The 26,906-nt window shown below is 34.5% G+C and overlaps 3 protein-coding genes and 1 pseudogene across 5 annotated transcripts in view; 3 read left to right on the top strand and 1 right to left on the bottom strand.

Annotated features, from left to right (window-relative positions):
* The window catches only part of LOC120133997 (transcription factor GTE7-like), a 33,367-nt gene extending 12,750 nt beyond the window's left edge, over positions 1–20,617 (bottom strand). The window contains exons 1-3 of one of the 2 annotated variants that reach the window (XM_039150480.1): positions 18,957–20,617; positions 18,657–18,861; positions 18,198–18,563 (exon numbers count right to left, since the gene is read on the bottom strand). In XM_039150480.1, the coding sequence (XP_039006411.1) occupies positions 18,505–18,563; positions 18,657–18,861; positions 18,957–20,399 (1,707 nt within the window). In that variant the 5' untranslated portion in view covers positions 20,400–20,617 and the 3' untranslated portion in view covers positions 18,198–18,504. Of the gene's footprint in view, positions 1–18,197; positions 18,564–18,614; positions 18,862–18,956 lie in introns of those variants that run through there. The other variant, XM_039150481.1, reaches the window with a different exon arrangement.
* LOC120133996 (L-type lectin-domain containing receptor kinase IX.1-like) lies at positions 678–2,795 on the top strand. Of its 2 annotated transcripts, XM_039150479.1 has the most exons (2): positions 678–1,110; positions 1,201–2,795. In XM_039150479.1, exons 1-2 carry the CDS (start codon positions 699–701, stop codon positions 2,763–2,765), a joined length of 1,977 nt encoding a protein of 658 aa, XP_039006410.1. In that variant the 5' UTR covers positions 678–698; the 3' UTR covers positions 2,766–2,795. The 2 variants fall into 2 exon arrangements, with proteins under 2 accessions (XP_039006410.1, XP_039006409.1); XM_039150478.1 differs by having other exon boundaries at positions 678–2,795.
* LOC120133851 (zinc transport protein ZntB-like) lies at positions 5,665–7,752 on the top strand. Its single transcript, XM_039150355.1, has 4 exons — positions 5,665–6,415; positions 6,555–6,634; positions 7,192–7,456; positions 7,541–7,752. The coding sequence occupies exons 1-4, from the start codon at positions 5,665–5,667 to the stop codon at positions 7,750–7,752; spliced, it is 1,308 nt and encodes a 435-aa protein (XP_039006286.1).
* Positions 8,593–14,415, top strand: LOC120133852 (annotated as a pseudogene).
* Positions 20,618–26,906: the final 6,289 nt, after the last annotated feature.

Raw genomic sequence — 26,906 nt, forward strand, 5'->3', positions numbered from 1 at the left:
CTTTTGTACCTAAAGTATGACAGTGAATATCTCTTTGAACAAGATTCTATAAAGATAAAATCATTAATGGATCTGAATTGCATAAATAAACTCTCTTGTGATCGAAAGGTATCCATTTTTTCTTTTTTATAAATTGTTAGCCTCCTCTTCAAATTCATACATTTTGTATGTTTTAAAGGTAAAAGGCTACTTGTAATATTGTACTCTCTTGCTTAGCATACCAATTCGGAAAGTTGTAAGATTTGTTCTTATGCGTTGATCATATAGAGCCCTCCTTCTTTGAACAATCTTCTGGATCTACCCTCCTGTTATGCTTGCCTTTGCAATTCTTCTTCTTCTTTTCTTTTGGAATAAGGCTTTGAAGTTGTCCTTCTAGACCCCACCGACACATAATATACATTTATTTTCACGGGTCCTTCACAATCACCATTCATCAAACATGCAATAAGACCACCCATTGTTTTATATTTTCTGAATCAGTTGCATCAACCATCATAATGGTAGCACACGGAAATTGACTTTTGAACATCGAAGAACACGATCATTTTGTCTTAATGAAAATGACCACAGATTTAGGTACGAAGACTAGTGGTTATTTTAATAAATAAAAGAGACAAATTGATACCACGACTTGTTCTTCAACAGATTACAATACTAGGTGAAGTAGGAGACCTTACAACTTTAATTTCCTGCAACTAATGGCCACCGGCAGCTCGAAAACCGTAAAGCTCTCGATCATCGCCGTTTTATTTTCCCTGATTCATCCATTCTCGAACGCAATATCCTTCAACTTCACGAGTTTCGCTACCAACAACAACAACATAAGTTACGAAAATGCTTACCCTGCTAGCCAGGTCATTCAGCTTACAGCGAACCAGAGAGATATTCAGATGACCGCGAGTGTTGGCCGAGCTACGTACCACGAACCGTTGCTCCTATGGGATGAAGCCTCTAGGAATCTCACGGATTTCAATACCCATTTCACCTTCGTCATCAATTCACAAAACGGATCTTCTTATGGAGATGGGATTGCATTCTTTCTTGCACCCGAAGGTTCGAGGATCCCCGATAATGTCACGAAAGGTGGAAATCTCGGCCTTGCAAGTGACGGTATGCAGCTAAACACAACTGTCAATAGATTCGTAGCGGTGGAGTTCGATATTTATCAGAATGCTTTTGATCCGAAGCATGAACATGTAGGTATCGATGTCAATTCCATGAAATCAGTGACTAATGTAACATGGTGGAGCGATATCAGGGGAGGGAGAACAAATGAAGCCTGGATTATTTATGATTCTAGGACTCATAATTTAAGCGTTTCCTTCACTGGATTCAGAAATAATACTACAGTCATGCAACACCTTAGTGCTATCATCGATTTAAGACTTTACTTGCCTGAAAAGGTAACTTTCGGATTCTCAGCGGCCACGGGAAATGCATCCTCCATACATAAAATTTCTTCTTGGGATTTCAGTTCAAGCTCGGATATTGTTATTGATACGACTACTACTGCACCACCGGGACCGGAACATAACCGCAAAAGAAGGAAAAGCAGAACAGGTTTGGCCGTGGGGCTTGGGATCACCGGTGCTTCTGTTGTTGGGATGGTTTTAGTTTGGCTTGCTGTTGTTTATAGGAACAAGATTTCGAAAGATAAAGACAATGGTGATGCCATTGATGAGGAAATAGATGATGAATTCGAGAGAGGGACCGGACCGAGGAAGTTTTCATACAAGGAACTGGTTCATGCGACTGATGATTTCCAAGATGTCGGGAAACTCGGGCAAGGAGGATTTGGGGGTGTTTATAAAGGATTTTTAAAGGACACAAGCTCCTATGTTGCTATCAAAAGAGTCTCAAGTGGATCAAAACAGGGTATAAAGGAATATGCTTCTGAAGTAAAGATCATAAGCCGATTAAGGCATCGAAATCTAGTTCAACTCATCGGCTGGTGCCACGAAAACAAAGAGCTCCTCCTCGTCTACGAATTCATGCCCAATGGTAGCCTAGATTCTCACCTTTTCCACTATAACAGCTTATTGCCATGGGAATTAAGGTTCAGAATCGCTCAAGGACTAGCCTCAGGACTGCTTTACTTACACCAAGGGTGGCAACAATGTGTGGTGCATAGAGATATCAAATCAAGCAACGTCTTGTTGGACTCTGATTTCAACGCCAAGCTCGGAGATTTCGGTCTCGCAAGGCTCGTGGATCATTCGAAAGGGTCGCAAACCACCGTGTTGGCTGGCACAATGGGGTACCTTGCCCCAGAATGTCATATGGCTGGAAAAGCTAGCAAACAATCAGATGTTTATAGCTACGGCGTCGTTGCTTTGGAGCTCGCTTGCGGACGGAAACCGATCGAACCGAAAGCCAGTGAGGGTAAAGTGAATTTGGTGGAGTGGGTTTGGGATCTTTATGGAAAAGCCCAATTGCTCGAAGCTTGCGACCCAAGGCTTAAAGGAGAATTTGCAAAGCAAGAAATGGAGCAATTGATGGTCGCTGGGCTTTGGTGCGCGCACCCAGATGAGAATTCGAGGCCGTCAATACAGCAAGCGATTCATGCACTTAATTTTGAAGCTCCATTGCCGATTCTTCCGTCGAAGATGCCGGTGCCGACGTATTACGCTCCTCCATTTAATGTTCCCCCATTAAACCAATTTTCAAGCCACAGCAGTTATAGCGGTAGCACCAATTCATCACAGATTACTTCAACCTCGAGTTCTTCTCCATCTGCATCTCTTTTGTTTGCTCCTCGAGATTGATTAAATTTCATTTCATTTGCTTGTTGTAAAAGTTTTATGTTTCTCCTAAATGTGAATAATAATAAAAGTGTTTTTTTTATATATAGTTTATTATAGGTTTAATTGTACCTGAGATCCTCAATTTTTTTTAAAAAAATAAATATGATCCTTATTTTTTTTATTCAATGTGACCTTTAAACTGAAAAAAATACATCAATTTAACTCTTTAACTAATATAACTTAACGTTGATCATTATAATACTGATGTGACAATTCAAGGTGCCGACGTATAGTCCTCGATGGATGATGACATGACAGAAGAACTAAATTAATTTTTTGATCTAGTTTCAGTGGCTAATTGATTTTTTTAGAAACTTCAAAGACTTATTTAATTTTTTTAGAAATAAATTATTTTAAATTTTAAATTTTAAATATAAAAATATTCAAACAGAAAAGGTAAATATAAAAATACTAAAAAAATAATTATTAAATTATTAAAAATTGTATATCTATTAAAAACACTAAAACAAGATTAAAAATTAAAAAATATAACAAACTATAAAATAATAAATTGTTAATTGTTAAAAATAAATATTTTAAAAAATATATAATTATAAATAATATATGAATGTAACATATATACACAAAGACAAATTAATTATTTTTTTTAGAGAAGATGGCAATTTTAATAAAGATTAAAAATATACAAATTATAATGAAGGTTTACAACACAACTATAAACTAAATATATAATAAGAATATTTTCCTAAACACAAGAAAACTGATCGTACAAGGAAAATGTTAAAAAATCTAACCAAATAAACTCGAACAAGAGATAAATACAAATAAATTTGATTGCATCGGCAAACGAACCAAAAAAAATAAAACTATTGAAAGACCATAAACATACCACAAATCAGAATTGAACGATGTGAAAATACTATCCATTAACACAAATCGCATATCCAAATTCAATTCGATGGTCCAAAATAGGGAAGATCATCATGATAATAAATAAGCATCATCTTGATCAATCGTGGCGATGTCAAATCTAACCCTAAAAAAATAAACGAAAACAACGACAGAGAAAAGAAAACTGAAAATTTGCCATATAGGTAGAGAAAAACGCGTCATAAAGGCAGAAGAATACGTGTCAAAAATGCATGATTATTAAGAATAAAAAAACAAAGATACGCTATAATAAAACAAATGGAAAATAATGAATATCGACTGTCGGCAATCAGTACCAAGACTAGTATCGCCGTCGACCACAAAGATAAAGAAGAAAAGAAAATGGCAGTGACCATGAAAAAAAGAGATATACAAATTAATCATATTTATAAGGTCAAATTAATAAAAATGAATACATTTTTAATTTCATATAAATATCAATCATTATTACCGATGTCATACATTTTTATATCACATATAACTATACTAAACATAATTCATTACCATATAATCATACTATTCACATTTATATAAAATATTATTTTTAAATTAATCTAGAATTACAAATTCTTTATCCCATGTTAATTTTATTATGTATCAAATATTTAAGAATCACGTTTGTGCGAGACAAAGTGTTTACTTTAATGAGCTGAGTCAATGTCATCATAAGATCAATGGATTAATATGTTGATCCTCTCAAGTCTTAATTGGGCCTATTGTACTATCCAGGTTTTTAACTATTAGATCATTGAACAATATTTGAAGTTCATTTAAAATATCAGATGACAAGGGTTTTTGGTGAATGACTCAGAATTTTTTTCAATTTAATTATTACATATGATGTGTAATAAATAATTAATATTTTTCTAAAATTTTAGTTTAGTATTATGATTTGAGCGGAAATAATATATGTTAATAACAATATCTCGTCACATATATAAGATCATTTATATGTTGATTATTATAAATGTGAATTATTATAGGTAAATATGCCACATAAAAATATATTTTATAATTTAAAGGGAAATTATTGTAGATACTATCAAATTTTGAGTGCAAACTTGCTTATACAATCAAACTTTTAATTTTGTCAATTTTAATATTAACTTATAGTTTTACATTTAATTATTTCATTTCGTTGTTAATAATTTAACGAAATGATGACATGGCAGGTGTACACCGTGACATAACTAACTATTATTGTTGTAGCTACCTCACTAAAATGACGTTATTTTAATGCAATTATTTTAATGTTAAAATGCTCAAAATGACGTTATTTTGTGTAAGAAATTCTTTTATAGATGAGTCAGCATTTAAAGTTTGATGGTATTTGAAATAGTTTATATTTTCGTTATATTTACAAGCGTCATGAAAATAAATCACGAAATTCAAGAAAGAACGGTTCGCCGCATAAAAAAAAACAGTTCGGAACTTGTGGCAAATCTTGAGTGTTTCTGACCCTCCCATTGCAAATTGCTGGGTCAAAACATACATAAAGGTCTAAAACTAGAAGAAGAAGGAGATAATAAAAGCAATAACTCAATCAATCATCGAGTTCCCATGAATATAGCTCTCTCCCCTGTTTCGTCATCATGAATTATCTATTTCTTTCCCGCTTCTCATTTGTTCTTGGCATAGATCTTTCTTTCCTTCTTTAATCTCTGAAATTTTCTTCTCATTCTTATCTAATTTGCCTGTACTAATCACGACTAAAGCATAATTGTGATTAGTATTGGCAGATTTTCTTTACTCCTTTGTTCTTTTCAAACTGTTCTTTTTTCAATTTTCTGCCATCAGTATCACCCTTTTTTTGAAACTTGAAAGAAAGAAAAATCTACATTTTACCTTCAAGAAGCAGTTTTTTCTTTGAATGATCTGAAGCCCCCCATTGGGTTGCATTAGAAATTCTCTGAGTTGTGCAATATTGATTTAATTCATTGTATTCTGTAAACTTCATTGGCCAAAAGTTATGGATTTAGCTGAGGAAGTACCGTCTGGGGATGGAGAAACGGTGGGATTGGTTAGGCAGTCATCTTCTACTGCTCTTCCAGTCTTGGACAAGCTTCCGACACATTTTCCCGGTATGGTGAGACAGAAGGCGTATTTTTTCGACGGTCTCGGGAATTATTTCGACAAGGACTGGGATCTTACCGAGGGTGAAGGCAATGAGTTTTGTTGGTACCATGTAGAACTACTGAAAGTGAAACAAAAGTGTTCTCTATCCGCACAATACCTTATAGATGTTCTTTGTCCACCTTTAAACCTCCAAGACATTCTCTCACTCGTTAGCAATGGCCCATTTTGCGGACATGTCAACGGAGCACTCGTCTTTCGGGTTAATTCACCTGGCCCTGCTTGCAGTAGTTTTACATTTAGAATAGCCGCGAGGATCACCGAGAATTCCGTGATCACCGTGTCCCTGGGACGTGTTCCGAGACTAGGCTTCTCGCCGACAGGTCAATCTCTTCTCTCGGAGATTCCTTGTGTGGAAAATTCATATAATAATAGAAGAGAGAAGGGAGGGAGTGGGATTGTTATTAAAGAACATGTACTAGAGTTCTTATTCACAATGAATCACTCCGAGGAGGCCGATAATCCAGTTCCAAAATCCATCTCGAACCTTGTGGTTCACATCATCGACACGCACGTCGATCACCTACAGGATGTTGTTACGAAACTCGAGATGGAGCTAGAAGCAGTGGAGCTTGAGTTGGATAGAGGTAAAATTTTGTATAAACAGAATTTGTTCAACCCCTTATTCGAATAAATACTTGCATGATTCCTTTCATGTCAAATATGTACTGCACATTTTATCTTGGCAAAGAAGCTATCTGTAGATGAAGATCTGCTTAATCTCAGGTGGATTTGCTTTGAAGATAGAGATGCTAGACGATAGACGATTCCCCAAAATGCATCTAAATTTGCAACGTCTCCTGCAGGTAATTTATCTTTGCCTCTTTCTATGAGAATCCACGGTTGTGCAATTAAACTCTCGTTTATGGGCGTAAATAATCGAAGTGTTCAATAAATTATTCGTTAATTGTTCGTTTATTAAGTTAAATAAATGATAATGAACAAAATTTTGATGCTCATTTAATAAACAAACACAAACAAATATGTGTTCGATTCGTTTATATTCACGAACAAGTTTTTTTTTCAAAGCTCATTCATTGGCTCGATTACAAGCTTATTTATTGGTTCATTTAATTAGTTCTCATTTTCTTTTTATTTTTATATTTTAAATATTGGTGAATGTTTGAACTAAATCAAACACATGATAAACGTTAAACGAACATATTCACAAACGTTAAATGAACATGTACGTGAATGTTAAACGAACGGATATGAATACCTTAAAAAATAAACCAACAAACACTAACAAAACATAAACACCTTCATAAATAAATATACAAACACAAAGACAATCTTATTAGTTAAAACTCGATTCATTTACACCGCTATTCTCTTCGTTGATATTTGTTTCTCCAAATTTCAGGTGATTGTCCACGGGGTGCAAGTATTTCCCCTATTGAAGGAAAAATGTTGGTCCAAACCATGGTTTTTAAGCCAAGACATCAAGTCCCTCGAAGGGCTGATTGAACGGTTGAGGAGGCTGAAAGAGAACGTCGGATTTTTATCGAACCGTGTCACCACGATTCAGACTGGTTTGGATACATGGCAGTCGGAGCAAATCAACAAAAAACTCTATTATCTCTCTTTCCTTTCCATCGTATTCCTTCCTTTATCAGTCATCACCGGAGGTAATACCTCGATTTTTATCCACATTACTCCCTGACAATCTACATACGAGTTGAATTCATTGCGTTCCGTTGAATATTTTTCAGTGTTCGGAATGAATGTGGGTGGAGTTCCGTGGACCATGCAGAATAAGCCCGAAGTAAAAGACGGTTTCATCAATGTCATGATTCTTTGTGTAGTAGTGTTGCTCTTGGTGCTGCTATGCTTCCTTTTTCCGCCTCTCTATACCAAAGTAACGACTTGGTATAAGAAACGGGACTTCAAATCATATATGAACAGACGCAGTATTTTATGTTAGGGTATGAATTTAGAAATTTATATTAAAATTATAGAGATACAAAATTACAATATTTCATGAATGCAAACAGCAGAAAATTTTAAAAAATATATCCAAAATACGTGGTAATTTAAAATTTCTGAAAGTACGATTATATTCCCTAAAATCTCTTCTGCCCATCCCTACCTAACATCATTTATGTGGACAACCGTCGGAATCCATGAAAGAGGCTGTTGACTCGGGAGCTGACCAAAAAAAAAAAGTGGTGTTTTTTTGTTAAGTGTAACCTTATGCAAACTAAGCTTAGAGGTGATGAAATCATGAAACCCGGTTCTGTTGTATGCCTATGCCACGACGTTTTTCTTTTGAAAGTTTAACTGTAAATGTGATTTTTAAATTAAAAAAAATTAACTGTACAAATAACTTTTTTAAGGCTTATTGCAATTTAAATTCGATGCTAATTGTGAATTATCATTTCGGTTGTTTTGTATATTTGATGTTTTTTCTGTGTACTGTTATCTTCTTCTTTTTTTCTAGTAATATGAGGTTATTATAAAGTATATCTATTTATAATTTTTTTAATTATTGATAATACATACATTAGATGGACGCAACTGCTCAAATACAAAAGGAATAATAACACTCTCTTACCACTGAAGTTACTTTATGCATTTAATTTATTATTAGTTTGTAATTGTGCCTAATGTTCTTGTCGAGGGCGACAATGCAAATCTCGTTCGCCAATTACTTCATCGAGTCTTGATCTTTCTTTCGGTGGCCTGGTTTCATCTGATCGAAGCACGAGCTGTCTTAGACTCAAACTCACATATTCGAGTCTCCCATGTTATAATTCCGGTCGGTTTTCAGATATTGGGTTCTTAATGTGTAGCAAGAAAAGAAGTACTCAATCTGAGGTAGAAGCTCTTGAGGGTCAAACTTATTTAGCTACGGATAATACGGTTTTGGTGCATTCTGGTAAGAAAATTAACATGGATAACAAAAAAGATGCAGATATGGGAGATGTGGTTGCTTCATCTTCTGCTGCTGCTGGTTCCATTAAGCCAATGGAGAGGAAAAAGAAGAGGAAACAAATGGACAAGGAGAGGAGGCATTCGGTTTTAGAAAATGAGGAGCCTCGGGGCTCGGGCAAAACAAGTGGTTGTTGAATCGAAAGGGAATGATGTCCCCGAACATGTGGCCTCTTCACCTAGTAGTAGTTTGCCTGAGTTCCATATCAGCGTTTTTAAGGACTTGGCCTCAGCAGGAGTTCCATATCCCCGAACATGTCCCCGAACAATGGTGTCAAAGTTGCAGGAGGTTCAGAAGGCATATGATAGGCTCGAGAATAAGGACTTGGCTGAGGGTGTTTTGAAACTGTGGAAGTCATAGCTTTCCTATTTTTTTCAATTTGCATTTAGCTGCTTTGCTTTACCCATGTCTGAAAAATACAGCAACCTTACCTAGAACACTTCGAACAATCAACTTAAATATGCTTTCCTTGTGTCACCTAAGTTATCTTTTGAATATAGTCTGACATCCAGCACCTGAAGTGTACTTGTTATCTTGCACAGTATAATTGGTCATCAATAAAATAACTTAAATTGGCTTGTGGCTGATATTATGTTTTTCAACTTGTTTTGCAGTGTGTTAAACAGGGTTTTGCATTGGGTTTGACTGCTTTGGTAGCTACAATTCCTAGCATCAAAGTGGACTCCTTGTTGAAACTTATAGTTAATTTATTGGAGGTCTCGTCATCAATGAAGGGTCAGGTAGGCTTGCTTTCCTCAATAATTTTTTTAATTAGCTGACCCTATTCCCATGTGTAATGGGGTAATGGGAGGTAGGATAGTAGGCTGCCCCAACGTCAGGTTGAGAGCAGCTTCCGTGGGAGACCTCCGGCAATCAGAATTATGAATTGCCCACCGTGGGACTCGATCCCACGACCACAAGGTTAAGAGCCTTGCGCTCAATAACTAGCTTTGATTCTGTAGGAAGTAAGGGATTGCCTTCTGGGTTGCTTATTTGCATATGGTGCTATTACCCGATCTGGCAGACTCACTAAAGAGTGGTTTTCTGGTAAGATACTCGTATCATCAAGGAATTTATGAGTGAATTTATGAGTGCTCTTATCTCCCTTACTTGCAGGAGTCTTCAGTTTCCATCAGTTTAGAAATTGTTGAAAAGGTATTTTCTGATTAAGTGATAAGAGTTTTTCGTCGTGATGTTCATACTTTTTTCTGCCAGGATGTGGGGGATCTGTAATAATTCTGAACCTTTGCTAACTTAATATTTTTCCTAGTTTGATGTCGGGGGTTTATTTATTCTTTATTTTTAATTTTATGCCAAAATTAATACTATGTGCTGGTTGCAATGGCTTCTAAGTGCATCATTATAAATAATTTCTTTTACTCTTTTGGATGGATGTTGTGCCAAGGCCTTCTAATACCCTTGCTTTTGTTTTTTTTTTTTATGCTCTTGCTAGTTCATTTATTTTGTCTTTATAACCTCCAAGAACTGTATACATCTGTTGGTTACCGATCATCATACTGGTGGTTCCAAGTATTCTCATTTGTATGTATGTCTTGTCAAGGTTCATTTACAGTATCGAAACTGTTATTGCAATTTATGAATGCGTTCAATGTGTTAAGTATATGTTTCAGTCTTTATGGAACACTTCTACATGTTGCAGCTGCCTGTTGAAGCATTGTTGGATCATATTCTTGAAGCTCCCGGAGTTCCTCAGTGGTTTGAAGAAGCTGTTGATGTTGGAAATCCTGATGCTTTGCTGTTAGCTTTAAAAATTCATGAAAAAACATCCATTGACAAATTCAGCAAACTTTTTCCAATTCCATTCAGTCCAAGCAGACTTTTCTCTGCTGACTATTTATCCTCAATTAGTAACTGCTTGAAGGTAATTTTTTATGCATCTATACATCGTTATTGAGAAAATTAAGGTTTAAATATGTTCTAAAGTTTTTTTGGTAGAATTCATGAAAAAACATCCATTGACAAATTCAGCAAACTTTTTCCAATTCCATTCAGTCCAAGCAGACTTTTCTCTGCTGACTATTTATCCTCAATTAGTAACTGCTTGAAGGTAATTTTTTATGCATCTATACATCGTTATTGAGAAAATTAAGGTTTAAATATGTTCTAAAGTTTTTTTGGTATGTAACATGACAGGAATCTACATTTTGTCAACCCCGGGTCCATAGTTTGTCGCCTGTTCTGGTAAATATACTCCTACCTAATACTGTTCTGCAGGCCGAAGATGCAGCATGTGCTTCTAGTTCCTTAAAAAACACAAAAAGGGTCGCAAATCTAGCCCTTCTGAAGAAGAAATTGCAAATAATGTCCAAACATTCTGTGATATTGTTATTGAAAGATCCCTCCTATTGTCATCTCATGATCGTAAACACTTAGCATTTGATATTCTGCTTCTTCTCCTGCCTAGATTACCGTCTTCTTTTATACCGATTGTTTTGTTCTCCAAAGTTATTCAGTGCTTGATGGATATACTTTAAACAAAATATTCCTGGCTTTATAAAGTTGCGCAGCATTTTCTTAAAGAATTATTAGACTGGGTTAGGAATGACGATGTCAGACGAGCAGCTGTTACTGTTGCCACAGCAGTGGAAAATTTGATTGCATTACGAAAACAAAAACAATCAAAGATATGATGGCGGAGTTCAAAACAGAGACTGGTTGCATGCTGTTTGTTCAGAACTTGATTAACTTGTTTTTGGATGAAGATCATGCTTCCGAGGAGCCTTCAGATCAGAGTTAAACAACCGATGAGAATTCTGAGATTGGTTCAATTGAGGACAAGGATTCTGTTGGAATTGTGGGGAATGCTGATTTTTTGAAAGGCTGGGTCATAGAGTCACTTCCCAGTGTTCTGAAACATTTAAAGGACCCTGAAGCAAAATTCCGACTGCAAAGGGAAATGTTGAAGTTTCTATCTGTACATGGTCTATTCTCTGCATCTCTTGGTAATGAAGTTACTTCATTTGAACTACAGGAGAAATTTAGATGGCCGAAAACAACAACCTCAATTGCTCTTTGCAAAATTTGCATAGAACAACTCCAATCACTGCTGGCAAGCGTTCGAAAGGTAGAAGAGCTACGATCTTTGGCTAATGCACTTGAGCCAAATGACCTTGGTTCCTACTTCATGCGGTTCCTTAGCACATTAAGCAATATTCCTTCAGTTTTTTTATTTCGAACTTTGAGTGATGAGGATAAACTGTCAGTCACAAAATTGCTAGAAATGGAGAGTAAACTTTATAAAGAGGTAAGCGTGATCTCATCATTTACGATAAAAAAAAGAAATGCTTTTGGCATGTTCCCAATTTTGAGGTTATTTTCTTTAATAGATCCAAGTTCTCAAACGATTTGTATTATACCTTCTTGTGGTGTCTCGCAACGGTTAGGTAAGTGTTGTTACTCCCTTGTAAATATATTTTTAGCACTTTGGTTTGTGGTATATTGATGTGGAGGAAAATGGCTTTATCCTTGGTGAATTACAATAGGAATGCTTCTTTAACTGTTGATCTTGTGTGTAATGAATCTGTAACTTTAGTTATGAACTTGTTTCCTACTTTTGCAATTATATACTGTTTCTAAATGCTTAAATAATGGCAGGAAAGGAATTGCGGTCTCGGCAATGATGCAAGTAAATTGCATGCATTGAGGTGCTTGCTCATCCTATTTATACTCCAAGTGCTTCTCCGACCTGGAGAATTGTGCGATGCAGCCTCTGAGCTTATCATATGTTGTAAGAAAGCTTCTGCAGCTCCTGATGATCCCGAACTCATCTGGAGAAGACGAGTCAAATGGTGATGCAGCACCAGAATTGATGGATGTTCTTGTGGATTCTTTACTTTCCTTGCTGCCACAGTCATCGGCCCCTATGCGTTCTGCTATTGAACAAGTGCGCAACAATAACTTATTCAAGTCACTTTTAAGTGATGTCAAAGATCATCAATGCCAGCTTTATTTGGTTTTGCAATTCATTAATTTTTTTATTTCACCCTTCAATCTTTGTTGCTGCCACTTGTTGACTCTATTCATAATATTTTATCTTCATTTTATTAGAGCAACTTGGAGTTTTCTCCTTTTTCTTCTCGTAAGTGTCTTAACAAAAAATCACTTATATTTTATTTGGCATGTATTATATATAGGTTTTCAGATGTTTCTGTTGCGATGTTACTGATGATGGACTGCTGAGGATGTTGCGGATAATTAAGAAAGACTTAAAACCTGGTAGACATCCGGAAGCAGGCAGTGACGATGATGACGATGATGATGACGACCTTCCCGGAATTGAAGAAGATGAAGCTGAGACTGATGAAACAGCTGACATTGACGAACAATCGGAAGACTCTGAGGCAGTAGATGGCGGTGAGGAGGATGATAAAGATCCTCCTGAAGATTCTGATGAGTCTGATGGAGTAATGGATGATGATGCTATGTTCCGCATGGACACTTATCTTGCTCAGATCTTTAAAGAGAAAAAGAATCAGGCAGGTAGAGAAACTGCTCAGTCCCAGCTTGTCCTCTTCAAACTCCGAGTTCTTTCACTTCTGGAAATTTTGCATGAAAATCGAGGCAAGTGTTACCACTTTACCTTTTGTGAACTGTGAGATGCCTCCTATGATGATTATTTGCTGCCAAGTTCATTATGTGGCATTTTCTATCGGTTTCGTCTATTTGTTATTGTGCGAGCTTAGAAATTTTAATTTTTGTGATCTGAACTTCATTCAAGAAGTGTTTCTTTTTTTTATGTACAATATTCTTAGAATTGTATGTTTATGATCTTTCCAATTCAGGTAAGCCTCAGGTCCTGACAGTCTACTCGAACCTGGCTCAGGCATTTGTGAATCCACATACTACAGAAGGCAGTGAACAACTCGGACAGCGTATATGGGGAATTATTCAAAGAAAGGTATTCAAAGAAAAGAAGTTGCCGAAGAATGAATCCGTGCCGCTGTCTACTCTTGAATCTCTGTTGGAGAAAAACTTGAAGTTGGCATCAAAACCATTCAAGAGAAAGAAATCCGCAAGCACTGTATCCAAGAAGAAGCTGACAGCCTCTTTGAACAGATACAAAATGGTTGTTTCGCTTGCTCAGAATTCAACATACTGGATATTGAAGATCATTGAAGCAAGAAATTTATCAGATGCAAAGTTGCAGGGAGTTTTTGGTCTCTTACAAACAATTCCAGAAGGGTATTTTGAGAGTAAAAAGTTTCAACATACTGGGTTCTTGAAAGAAATATTTAGAAGAAATCCTAGGATTGGTCATCAACTCTTAGGCTTTCTGTTAGAAAACTGTGGCAATGCAGAATCGGACTTCCGACGGGTCGAGGCTCTTGATTTGGTGATTGAAGTATTGCAGAGTCTGGGTCATCTTTTAGAGACATTGGTGACGAAAATGCCCGAAAAGAAGTCTAGAAAAACCGAAGTGCATAAATGTTATGAAAAGATGTTCCAGATGATAACATCAGTAGACTTAACCAAGGCTTTTCTGAAATGTTTGGGACCCGACACCTTTTCTGCTTGCGAGTCTCAACTCGGTTCCGTTTTTCTCAAGTTGACGAATCTCAAATGAGAGAGGCAGCTATCAGATAAATCAATATTTGTGGAAACAGGTTACCAAGGAATCCTGATTTTGGCTTTGGCTTTCCTGTGGTGCTTGTTATCACAGTAGCCATGCAACTCCGTATGGCTTATTTGCTGTTGAAGCCCCATAGATAGGTGAGATTCAAAAATTGTGAAATAGTTTTAGCATTATTGGTCACAGTGGGTGATAATTTGTTGACATGCAGGCTTAATTTTCCCAATAAACTGAGGGACTTTCTTGAGCATCCTCCTTTTCTTTATTTATATGTTCTGCTGAAACACGTCTCCATGCGTATAATACAGGAAACTTATGTACAACAAAAACAATTAGGCTTGCAGAGATATTATTCATCACTAGTAGATCTTAGAGCATTAAGAATTCATCACTAGAATGGAATTAAGGTTTCGATAAGAAAAAAAGTGTGGGGTTTTAAGGTCCTCCTTGTCAAAATCTGGTTTTTCAAGAACAATTTCTCGATAGATCTAATAGGAAAAGGAAATTGATTTCTCAGAAGAAGAAAAAAGTTGAAGAAATCCCATCTCCAACGTCTATTGATGTTAACGTGAAGATTATAAGGATTCTTTTAATAAAAAAAATCATTTAATTTATATTTTTATATCGAACGATCACATTTTATGACATTTTTTTTTTATAATTAGAAGCTATTTAAATATTTCACCTTTTAAAAAAAATCAGAATTCGGTGGAACTTGCAATCATGATTTATGGCCTGGGCAAAGTCCCTGTCTTATAGCTTTTGAGTTGGCAGTTCATCAATTACTTTCCAGATATGATCAAAATCTGTATAGGTTTCACTTTCAATCTGTCATCCATCATTTCCCAACCTCCCTTGCATGTTACGAAATCTCCCTTGTTTTTTTTTTTCAAGAAAAGGTCCGGAATTTGAGTGAGTTGCCATGCCATACAAAGAATGCTTCCCAACCACCATTGATTCAATCGTAAAATTGCCTCTATTGTTGCTGCTGCTGCTGAGAATCATGTATCCCCTTTTTCAGGGTTAATGCCAACACAAAAGTATTTCCCCCACCATCTATATTCCACCAAACCCCCAACCTCTTTTTCACTCAAATCCTCCTTTCAACCAAGAGCGCAACCATTACAATTCACACAAGAGCCACCCCCCCCCGCCACCACACCCTGTACATCAACACAAAAATACAAGGGGGAAAAAAGCTTCATTTCTTACCATCTAAAGACTATTTGGAATCCAAGTCTATTTTTTTTCAGTATGTTAGCAATATCGTTAACTCCGAGAATAATATGAAGAATATAATAGTGATAAATAATATCAAATATCATTATTTTATAAATAAATAAAAATTACTTGAAAGAAAAATACTCTTTTCTTGATTGATATTTTGATCAGAAACAGTTGAGGCATGTCACTACACAGTTTCCTTAAGACATATTTTCGGCCACTTGGTGCTCGAGATCGTTGGTATCCTGTCTCCCAAGATACAACAACTAGATGATCAGCTTAGAGATCACAAATTATCCTTGCCTCCGACTAATATCTTTCAATATTCAAATTTAAACATATAATGACATCTTTTAATTTAAAATATTCAAAAGATATAAATTCATTTTACTATACAAATTTAAATAGATATTATTTTAATTTAAAATATTCAAAAGGATATAATTAATTTTAATATTTAAATTTAAATAGGTAACAAATACCTTTAAATGTGATATATTCAAAGAATAAATATCTTATTAATATTTAAATTAAAATTATCTTTTAATTTATAATATTCAAAAGATACATAAATTTAATTTAAATATTAAATTCATCAATAAAATTCATTTATTTTCTAACATTATGTTGCGGTGTCCACCTACCCACCTACCCAACCACTTCGGCTGACCCAATAATTTTGACTGTTTTATACACAGCTGTTGTTTATTTCATATAACAATCATACACAAAGCATATATATTTATATATTGTCTTTTTGTGTACGGTTGATGGATATTCACAGAGTGTGGGTCATCTTTCAGAGACATTGGTGACGAGAATGCCCGAAAAGAAGTGTAGAAAATGTTGTGAAAAGATCAGTAGACTTGACCAAGGCTTTTCTGAAATGTTTGACACCCGACACCGTTTCTGCTTGCAAGTTGAAGAATCTCAAATGAGAGAGGCAGCTATCAAGGTAAACCAATATTTGTGGAAACAGCTTACCAAGGATTCCTGATTTTGGCTTTTGCCTTCTATGGTGCTTGTTCTTATAGTAACCCAACTATTGCCACTGGTGAGATTCAAAATTTGTCAATTAGTTTTTGCATTTTGTTGTTAATTTACCCGATAAACTCAGCTATTTTGTTCATCCTTTTTCTGTAACTTATCTGCTTAATCAACGATAGCTGCATCTTTTGTTTCTGACTTGGCTTTCAATAAATTGTCTCTATCACCGCTTTCCAATCCATTTTCATCTCTTGAGAGCAGGCTCATCGGTTCAACTCTCCAGTTGTATCGTATTCAGATTATCTGAATTTATTAATGGATTTTTCTAGTTTGAATCTTCTTCAGTTCATGTCATTGTTTAAGAACACTTCTTTTCACTCATTTTTTTCTGAAAAAAAGAAAGAAGTTGTTTTCTTTTGGTTCTCTCTTAAAAAATATGGATTTGTTCCTTGATTCTCAGTTTTCATTGTGATTATTGATCTGGGTGTTAAGCAATCTTCTACATTTTGCACCTTTTTTTAATGAAAACGCCAAGAGATTATTATGGAGAAAAAGCAGTGTTAATGTATCTTTCAATAGTATTCCATCGAATTCACCTCCAAAGCTGAATCTTTTAAAGGTGAATTTGCCTAATCATTCAACTTTGGCATCATTTTCTACTGACACTAGATTTGCTGAGAAAGTCGCTGGATTTTCATGTTTTAATGGCTTGAATGAATCCATTTATGGGTTCTTGTAAGCTTTCGGGTAACTAATTCATCAAAGTTAATGGATCTTAGAGCACTAAGAATTCATCACTAGAATGAAATTCAGGTTTCGAAAAGAAACAGTGTGGGGTTTTAAGTCTGTTCCTGTCAAAGAATGCAAGACCTGGTATTCCTTAGAATCAATCTTCAATTTCTCGATAGACCTGTGTCCAAAACGATGCCTGTAAGAGGAAAAGGAAATCGATTCCTTAGAAAATGAATAAATAATAGAAATCCCAGCACCAACGTGTTGAAAAAAAAAAGGAGATGAGAGGGTAAAAATTGTGGAGATAATGCGGTCCATCTGCTCCATTCATTTTTCTTATGTTATTGTTTAAAAGTCAAAACATCCTATTTGAGAAAATAACTCCTCCCATACCTCAGATGATAAATTCTTTTTTTCCATCACATTATAAGCCCCAAATGTACCAGATAACAGTGTTTCAACTTTAAAAGGTTGTCAAGTTGTTGGTGGGTAAAAGATTAAAATTAAACTAAACTAAAATATAAAATTTAATAATATATGAATTTTATTGATTACTATATGCTTATGTTTTTATAAATGGAATGATCATATTATTATTTTATAATTAGAAGCTATTTAAATATTTCAGCTTTTTAAATTTATGTAAGAATTCGGTGGAAGTTGCAATCATGGATTTTGCCATAGGCGAAGTCCCACATTTAGCCTATTGAGATGGCAGTTCATCGATTACTTTCCAGATATGATCAAAATCTTCACAATCTGTCATATCCCAATCCTCCATTGCAAATATGTTTTAGAAAAAAGGGCCTGAGAGTTGCCAAAACTATACAAAGCATGCTTGCCAACAACCATTGATTCAATTGTAGAATTGCCTCTATTGTTTGATGCCGAGAATCATGTATCCCCCCCCCCCTTTTTCAGGGTTAATGCCAATGCTACCCATATTCCACCAAACTCTCTTCACTGCAATTCCCCCCACTAAAGAGAGCAACCATTACAATTCACACGACATTAAAACGACCCCCCAACCCTGTACATCCACAAAAAAATATAAGGGGGAAATGGTTCAATTCTGCAGGCATTCAACACTATTTGGAATCCACATCTATTCTTTTCAGTATGTTAGCCAACTCTACCCTCATCTACACCCCCAACCCTTGATTGCCCCCAAAATCTCACTTCACAAGCTTCAAAATCAATAGCTCATCCTTCTAAGATCGAGCATCATCGGCATCCGATTCACTTCCTGAAGAACTCCCAGAATCTGAACCTGTAAAAATAACATTACAAGATAAGGATTTCCTCTTTTATTCCTTTATCCATGAACACTCATTCTAAAACCTCCAGACGTGTAGAGACATACCACTTGAAGATGACGAATCACTACTCGAACTACTGGAGCTGCTAGAACTACTACTAGCACCAACATTATCCTTCTCAATCTCCACGGGTGGGAAACTACTCGTTGGCATTTCATCCCCAATATCGACATCTTCCTCTCCGGCGTCAACTTTCTTTGGCTTCTTCATCTCCATTGGAACCTCAATCTTCTCGGTAGTTGCCTCTTCCTGCATTTTCAGATCAGAACAACCATAAATTCGTACCATAAAGTAAAAAATTGTTTGTGTACTCATCAAGCAATCACAATGTGCTTAGTGCTTACCCTATGGCTGTCATTAGATACTGCATTGTTTGCCATCAATGCTTGCCGCTTCATCTTGCTGACCATCTTCTTGTAATTAGTGACAAACCGGTCCAACTCCCACAACGTCTCTGTATCCATTGCCTCAATATCAAGTTCAATCTCATCACCGTCCTGCCTCAAATGCCCATTCCTTTTCCTTATAATCTGAACTATATTATCCATCTTCTCCTGCGGTAAACTCTGCAATCCCATCCCCAACTTTTGCTTCTCCTCCGTACTCATTTCCCTCTTGTTTGGATCCTTGGCCTTTGGCTTCGGCTGCTTCAATGGCTTCAACGGTGGCGGCCTTACCGGTGAAGCCACCCTGGCTGGCGCCTGCAGTTGCAACTGAGGTGGCGGTGGTGGATTCGAGCTTGAAACAAATCCAGGAAACCCTCCATTTCTATCAGATCTTGCAACAAAATTAGCTGAATCTGCTCGATCAACCATTATCCCCTCATCCTCCATTTCCCCATCTCTCTTCAACCAATCGGCTTCATCATGATCCCAAGAACTCGCCTGCAACTTTTCCTCGTAATAATCCCTTTTGTGTGGCTCGTCTTGCTGCTCCAATTTCAAGCTCAACGGCCGAAACAACTCCTCAAATCTTGCAAGTAATTGCTCAGCCAACGCATAAACCTCGTGTCCCTTAGGGTTATACAACATGGCGTTATTGAAAGTGAGCCTCACATCCGCCGCAAATTCCAATGGAGACTCGTAAAAATTCTTTCCCATCCTCGATTTCACCGTGCCTAGATCCATCGGTTTCTTGATTATATTGTAATAATCATGAAGACCCATTCCGACCACATCCACCGGCGAATTAAAGATGTACCCATGCTTGTTTTTCATCAATTTGTTCAAGATTTGGGAACAACTTTTCATCAATTGACCCGTTGATACTTTCCCATTCTCTTGAGGGTCTAATCTCTGCAATTCTTTGCTGAAATTTGAAGGGAAAGGCCGTTTGTTTCCAGAAATGTTCTTCTTGGATAACGCTTTCTTGTTGGAGCTGGATCTAACACAAGAATCATTCGACTCAATTTGATTCCTCAATTCACGAATCTGCTCCAACTCGGTAACCAACTGAATTTTCAGATCAATCAACTCTTTCCTCGAATAAGAGCTGACACGGAAGCTGACGTAGACGCCGGAGTTAAAATCGCTCAGCTTCCGATTAATTGACGATGCATCATCAGAAGCTATGAATTGGGTCACGGCTGGAGAATCATCGACGACATGGCCAGCAACGTCATCGGGTGGAGCCAAATGATGGTGAAATTGACGCTTCTTGTTGAATTTAGGGTTATGGTTTGGTTTTGTTCCTTTTGAGGGAACCTTGCCCATGAATTTGGCGATACTCCCTTTCGGCTGCGATGGCCAATTTGAATCGCTTCGATTCACTAAAATGGCGGATGCCATCAAATTATCGGGAGCCGGTAGAGTTCCGGCGAGGGATTCCCGATTCGGATCGACAGAGCAAAACCATGAAAGGAATAGCGTTACCAACACGCGACACCTGAATAACTGCCACGCGCCGACTGAAGTAGTGTGGCCAGGAATTTGAAACGAAAAAAGCCTGTAAATTATTTTTTCTCTTGGAGAAAAGGAGAAAAATATGTAAAGATTAGGTTTGGGATCTACCCGAGTGAGGAACTATGGAAGCCTAGGCTCGGTTCTTAAAGGCGATGAGGTCTGCCCGTTTGAGTTTAGGGCAATGTTCTGAGCGTTAGATAAAATCCTTCTGTTGATCAAAGGGTTGCTAGTGGCTTGAAAGGTGACAAGGGACCTGCCCGTGTAGTCTGGCGTGAACGGTGGGGATGGGGAGATGTGTACACGTGTAAGGAGATAAACCGTGGATGGGGATCGTAGATTTGTGGGTGAATTTGGGGTGCATGTGGAGTGAATTTAGGGTTTTGAAGTGGAGGGTGCGGCCCCCTACCATCCGGCTTTAGCCGGAAGCCACACGGCATGTGTGTTTTCCAAAAATGAAGGGTAATATTGTAAATACCTATTATATATATGTTAATTGATAGATGATCATTATATTAAGCAAATCAGACGGCCCCATTCCCTAAAAATGTCTTCGAATCAGGTGTTCAACTACTCTCCGAGTTTCCAAAAATACCTTTTTCTTAAATATTTTAAGGTAAATTATAGTTGTAATTATTTAATTGTAAGGAGATTTTAATTTAATAAGTGATCTTTTAATTTTATTAATTAAATTATTTAATTATTTAAATGATCCCAATCAATTATCTATTATTGATATTTAATGAAAAAATTAACGTTATAACAAATAAAATTAAAATAATTATATTTTTAGTTCTTATTATTTAGATATTCTATTAATTTGATTTTACTCTTAATTTAACTTTATGAATTTTCGTCCGATCAGACCTAGAACCTGAAGGAGGATAGAGCACACTTACTACTAGGCCAAATCTTATATTTTTGATGTCGATTATAATATTATATATATTTATATATCTCATTGTGTTGTTAATAACAGGAGATCAAAAATATAAAAATGAGCAAGGGTAAATTCGAATCCAAGTCAATTGGAGAGTATAAGAATACCTAAATCACCAAATCAAATCTAATAATTAAGTTTTAATTGAATAAATTTTATATATATTTTAAATTGTAATTAATATAAGATTAAAAGTAAAATTGTACCTAAATCATATATATATATATATATATATTAATTGTATATAGAAGGGTCATCATTGTCTCTATAATACTCAATCTGGATTAATCGATTAATAAATTGGATATTGATTGTTATACCAAAAAACTAAAATTTTATTAATATTTTTAAACTAAAATTAATATTTTTTTTCTTTTCCATTATTTTTTTATATATATAGTTATATTAAAATTTATTTACTAAACTCAAATTCACTGACTAAACTCAAGTCACAAGTTAAATTTGTATTTTAAATTTTAAATTTTTGCTACCAAAAAATTCTTTGAGAATTATTTCTCAATCACTTACAGTCAATTTTAATTATGTTAATGTTATAACTTAAATTATAATTCTTTGATATTATATATAATTTAATTGTATTACTATTAGTATAATATATAAGAGAATGTGAAATGAAAATATTTAAACGCATAATATTTTTTATTTATGAGTGAAGAGTAGTTTCATAATGTATCAAAAATTTAAAACATGTAATAAAATTTTATTTTATGTATTGACATTGAGATAAAAAAAATTGACAAGTGAGATTGTGATGTCATAATATGGTTCATTTTTAAAAAATTTAATAAATTAAGAGATGCATAATAAGATTATAATTTTTTATTTTATTATTGGTGTATAAAATAAGAACCGACATATATTATATTAATTATATAGTATTTTGGATATGATATATTTAGAGTGATTGCGATGAATTTTATATATAAACCCTAAAATAAAGATAAATCATAAAAAAAATTAGGATAAAGTATATAAATGGTCTCATCACTATATGGTGTTATTTTGTTGAGTCATCGACTATTATAAGTTATAAAATGACCATCTGATTATAGTGTTGTTTTATTGAGTCACTCGATTATTAAAAGTTATAAAATGGCTAGTTGACTATTCATATATTCCAAATTCTTCATTTTTTATTAATAAATTGACGGTTGTTTGAGTTGGACGTTAATTTGTTAACTATGATATGATAAAATCAGATCTCAAAACCGTTTGAGTTATATTTTGTAGATCGTCTCTTCGTTTATATTATGATGTTGAGATAGTACTTGAAACATTATGTCGTCAAGTCAGTGCTTTGAAGCAACAACGGTTACAATAAACATCATTAAAATATAATTTTATCATATCCTAATCAACAAGTTAACATTCAACTTAGACGACCGTCAATTTTTAAAGAAAAATGATTAGTTTGGAACATATAAATAGTTAGGTTACCATTTTATAACTTTTAATAGTCAGTGACTCAACAAAACAACATCATCTAATTGATGAACTATTTTGTTACTTTTAATAGTTAAAAAACTCAATAAAATAATGTCATATAGTTGAGATATCATTTGTATACTTTACCTAAAATATTAATCACATAATTATTAAATGTTATGTATGAATTAAAGTAGTTGTATAATAATTTAGAAATGACATTTTAGGGTGCAAAACGACACCGAATTGACAAGCAATTAGTAGAGAGTAAGGGCAAAACTGGTGGGTCCCAAGGTTGATTTTGGTGGGGATCAACATTGCAATTGGCGGAAACTAAACTTTGGAAGGGTAAATCAGGAATTTTATCCGCGTTACGATCTCAAGTGTTCAAATTTTTATTACATTGCACGTGAGAAATACTAATAAATTGTCAAATTGGAGCCGATGGATTATTAATTTAATCCGTTAAGGTGCTTAATCTATGCTTTTTTTTTAATTTAGTGTCTAACGTTTATTTCGTTTCAGTTTAGTATATAATATTTTATTCCATTAATCAAGATAGTTTAAGTCGTGATGGACCATTAACTTCTTCCGTTAAGTGAAACATGTCAAAATATAATAATTTTAAAAAAAAGTATATAAAATTTAAAAAATAAAATTATATATTATATAGAAAAAAACACATAAATTTTGAAGTAACCCCAAAACTTTGAAAACCTTCAGTTCAACCCCTAAATCCACACCGACCACTGCCCTTTGCCATCGACGAAGCTCCACCCGACCTTACCTCAACTCAGTGACCAAAATCCCTTTGAAATTGTGACCGATAAACGATCGATCAACAGTGAATCGACATTTTATACCCCGCGAACCGTATGGTGAAAATCGCAATCCCAAGCGATTTTGACGACCAATCGACGACAACTACAATGACTTATAACTAGGATGATGATAAGGATTACGTTGACGACGGTGATCGTGGCCGGAAAGAGCGGCAGTCGGGGGTTAGTATTAGGATTTGAGAATTTTATGGATTTGAGTTTTTTTTTGTAATTTAAAAGAAATGAAGCTTTTTATAAATATAATAATATTTTTAATATTAAAAAAACAAATTTTAAAATTGCGAGATTGTGATATGTGTCACTTAACGGAGAAAACTAACGGTCTGTTACGGGTTTACCCATTTTGAGTAACAAAATGAAATGTTAGACACCAAACTAGAACGAAATAAACGTTAGACACTAAATAAAAAAAACGAGCATAAGTTGGGCACATTTTGTATATTTAAGCCTTTTTAAATGATAACTCGAGAGATATCATATGTATATTTAAATAAAAATTGTGGCATGAACCGCTGTGATCTCAGTGGTGAATGAATTGTTGTTGTTCTTTGAGGTATTGCATTTGAGCACCGACAATGTCAATGGTACGAGCGATTAATTTTAAATGGATTAGAATTATCTTTAGACAAATACTATATTTTACTTACATCATATTAATAAAAAAATAAAAAATGTGTATAAGGCTTCGTAACAAGTAAAATAAAAAATACTACATTCTAAAGGTTTGTGTTTTAACCCCCAAAAAGAGTATTATTATTATTATTATTTATGTCAGAAAAAGACTTTGCTGTATGAACTTTATATAATGGCATTGATTAATATTTTATTAAGTTCATTATTATTATTATTTATGTAAAAAAAAGTTCATTAGTGCAAGTGCTTTGAATGGGGAAACTTCATATTATGTTTTTATTATACAGATGAGAAGCTAGCTTTTTGGGAGGAAAAATCTAATCATAAAATTGTATTTTTTTAATGGTGTTATATTTCTTTCGTAAATTATATTTTTGATATCACCTTTTTTATATATGTATATATTTTTATTGTTGTTTTTCCGTACAGAGATTTTAAGATTTTCATAGGTTTTTTAAGATATTTTATGACACACTCAAAAATAATCCATAATTTCTTTTACTTAGTTATAATCCCTCGACATGAACGATGTCACTCCTATTACCAATTAAATGTACTATTTGATAGTTAGATCTATCCCCTTATCAACCTATCAATAACCATCAATCTTAAGATCAACAATATTCATCCTACTATTTAGGGCACAAACAAAACTTAAGGGGGGAATCTTTAATCCCACATCTACTATTCATCATGTTCTTTTTTCTTTTTCTTTTCTCTCTCCATTCGCTCAATCAATTATAATTCTTGGTCTAATCCAAAAAGAATGAACCATATATGACTACCATCAGGATCCCTATGGACTCTAATCACACCATCTTGTGTTTCTTATTCCATGGTTCAACAATGACCTTTTGTTGGTCGATGCGTTATGTTTATGGCATCAAGCTTTTAATTGTACATTAAATTGCTGAAAAAAAGATAGTTTTATGTGGGGTGGGGATGGGGGGTTTGTCGTCACAAATTTGCTTGAATTGTAAGAGATTTAGGGTCATCCATTGTTGTTGGAGCCACCTACTGCTAAGTGGCGAGCCATCAAAGGCCATTTCTACTGTCTAAAATGATTGAATGGTGTGTCTTGGATCTTCAACAAGTCTTCCTGTATATATATATATATATATATATATATATATGATTGGATGTTAGTCCTTTATCGTGATCAGTGGGTCAATCCACGTTATCTGCACCTTTGTTGTTGATAGCTCAACAATCACATAAACATGTCACAATCTAGCCCTTCTTTTCGTCTTCATCTCTATTATATAAAGCTCCATCTCCATCATAACACCTGCAAATTCACTCCGATGATTTCTGCTAAAAACTCTCTCCTCTTGCTGCTTTGCTTTGGAAGATCTAAACCAGAAAGAAAACCCACCGCAGAGCACACAGAATTCCTCAAAAAAAAAGGAAACCTGGTTTGAGATTAAAGCAGACAACCATGGCAGGTCTGCTTCATGCATGACAAAAGAGAAGCAAACGAATTGGATCAAGGAAGAGACTATATACATAAACAGTAGTGCTTTCACATCAACGACAATATGTATATATAAGCATACATAGAGTAATATAATATAATATAGTTTTAGACAAATATTATGATGCTGTCTCTTTGAGCATTAACTTAGTTGATTGGAAATCTTTATAGAAATACCGTAAAGGCATGCGTGGCGACAAGCAAGGCAAAGCTCGTTGCTTTTCCTTTTTCCATCCGTAGTTTTCTGGAAGTGGGTTCTAACATTTGTTCAGAATTCAGATTCTGCTCTCATAAACCAATAGTTTTCCTTTTCTTTCTTTTTTTTTTTGGTACGAAATAGTTTCATTTTTTTATATGTAAAATTATTATTATAATATTTCTCAAGCAAATTAGTACATTATTTTTTGCTTTAATTTAGTTAAACTTTATGTGGGTCATGATTACGTGAATATTCATTCATTGCTTATCACTGCTTAATTAATGACATTATTTTATTATACCCATCAAATAAACTCAATAGTAAAAATGTAGATAACTATTTTCGTTCGAGATTATTATATAATATTATATTTTTTTATATATTATTATATAATATGAGTTATATAGTATATAGTATATATAGTGTATTATAGTATATATATATTATATAGTATGTATTATATATATTATAATATATTGTATATTATATTAATATTATAGTATAGTATATATATTATATTATTATTATAGTATATATTTATTATATATTATATTAGTTATGTATTATATACTATAGTATATATATATATTTATATTATATATTACTTTATATATAGTATATAATATTATTTATATATTATTATTATTTATTATATTATATATATATATATATTTATTACAATATTATTATATTTGTATTAATTTATTATTTTAGGTTCAAATTCGATCCAACTAGGGAGTCCAAAGGTAAGGTCCAAGTCCGGAAGCCCATCAACAATCCCACCAAACCCAGTGGGCAAGCTGTCGAGCCTAGCAAAGGAAACTCATTTGCCTGGCGCAATAGAGGGTTAGGGTTTTATAAA

The sequence above is a fragment of the Hibiscus syriacus genome, unplaced genomic scaffold, assembly GCF_006381635.1.
Source record: "Hibiscus syriacus cultivar Baekdansim isolate YM2019G1 unplaced genomic scaffold, ASM638163v2 tig00110597_pilon, whole genome shotgun sequence".
In the NCBI taxonomy this organism is placed as follows: Eukaryota; Viridiplantae; Streptophyta; class Magnoliopsida; order Malvales; family Malvaceae; genus Hibiscus; species Hibiscus syriacus.

What these genes read in the sequence shown, in the direction of transcription:
- LOC120133996 (XM_039150478.1), top strand. Translation starts at nt 699, where the DNA reads ATGGCCACCGGCAGCTCGAAAACCGTAAAGCTCTCGATCATCGCCGTT.
- LOC120133851 (XM_039150355.1), top strand. Translation starts at nt 5,665, where the DNA reads ATGGATTTAGCTGAGGAAGTACCGTCTGGGGATGGAGAAACGGTGGGA. An exon ending in GGAGCTTGAGTTGGATAGAG is followed by an intron (nt 6,416 to 6,554) that starts GTAAAATTTTGT and finishes GCTTAATCTCAG; the next exon opens with GTGGATTTGCTTTGAAGATA. An exon ending in ATTTGCAACGTCTCCTGCAG is followed by an intron (nt 6,635 to 7,191) that starts GTAATTTATCTT and finishes TCCAAATTTCAG; the next exon opens with GTGATTGTCCACGGGGTGCA.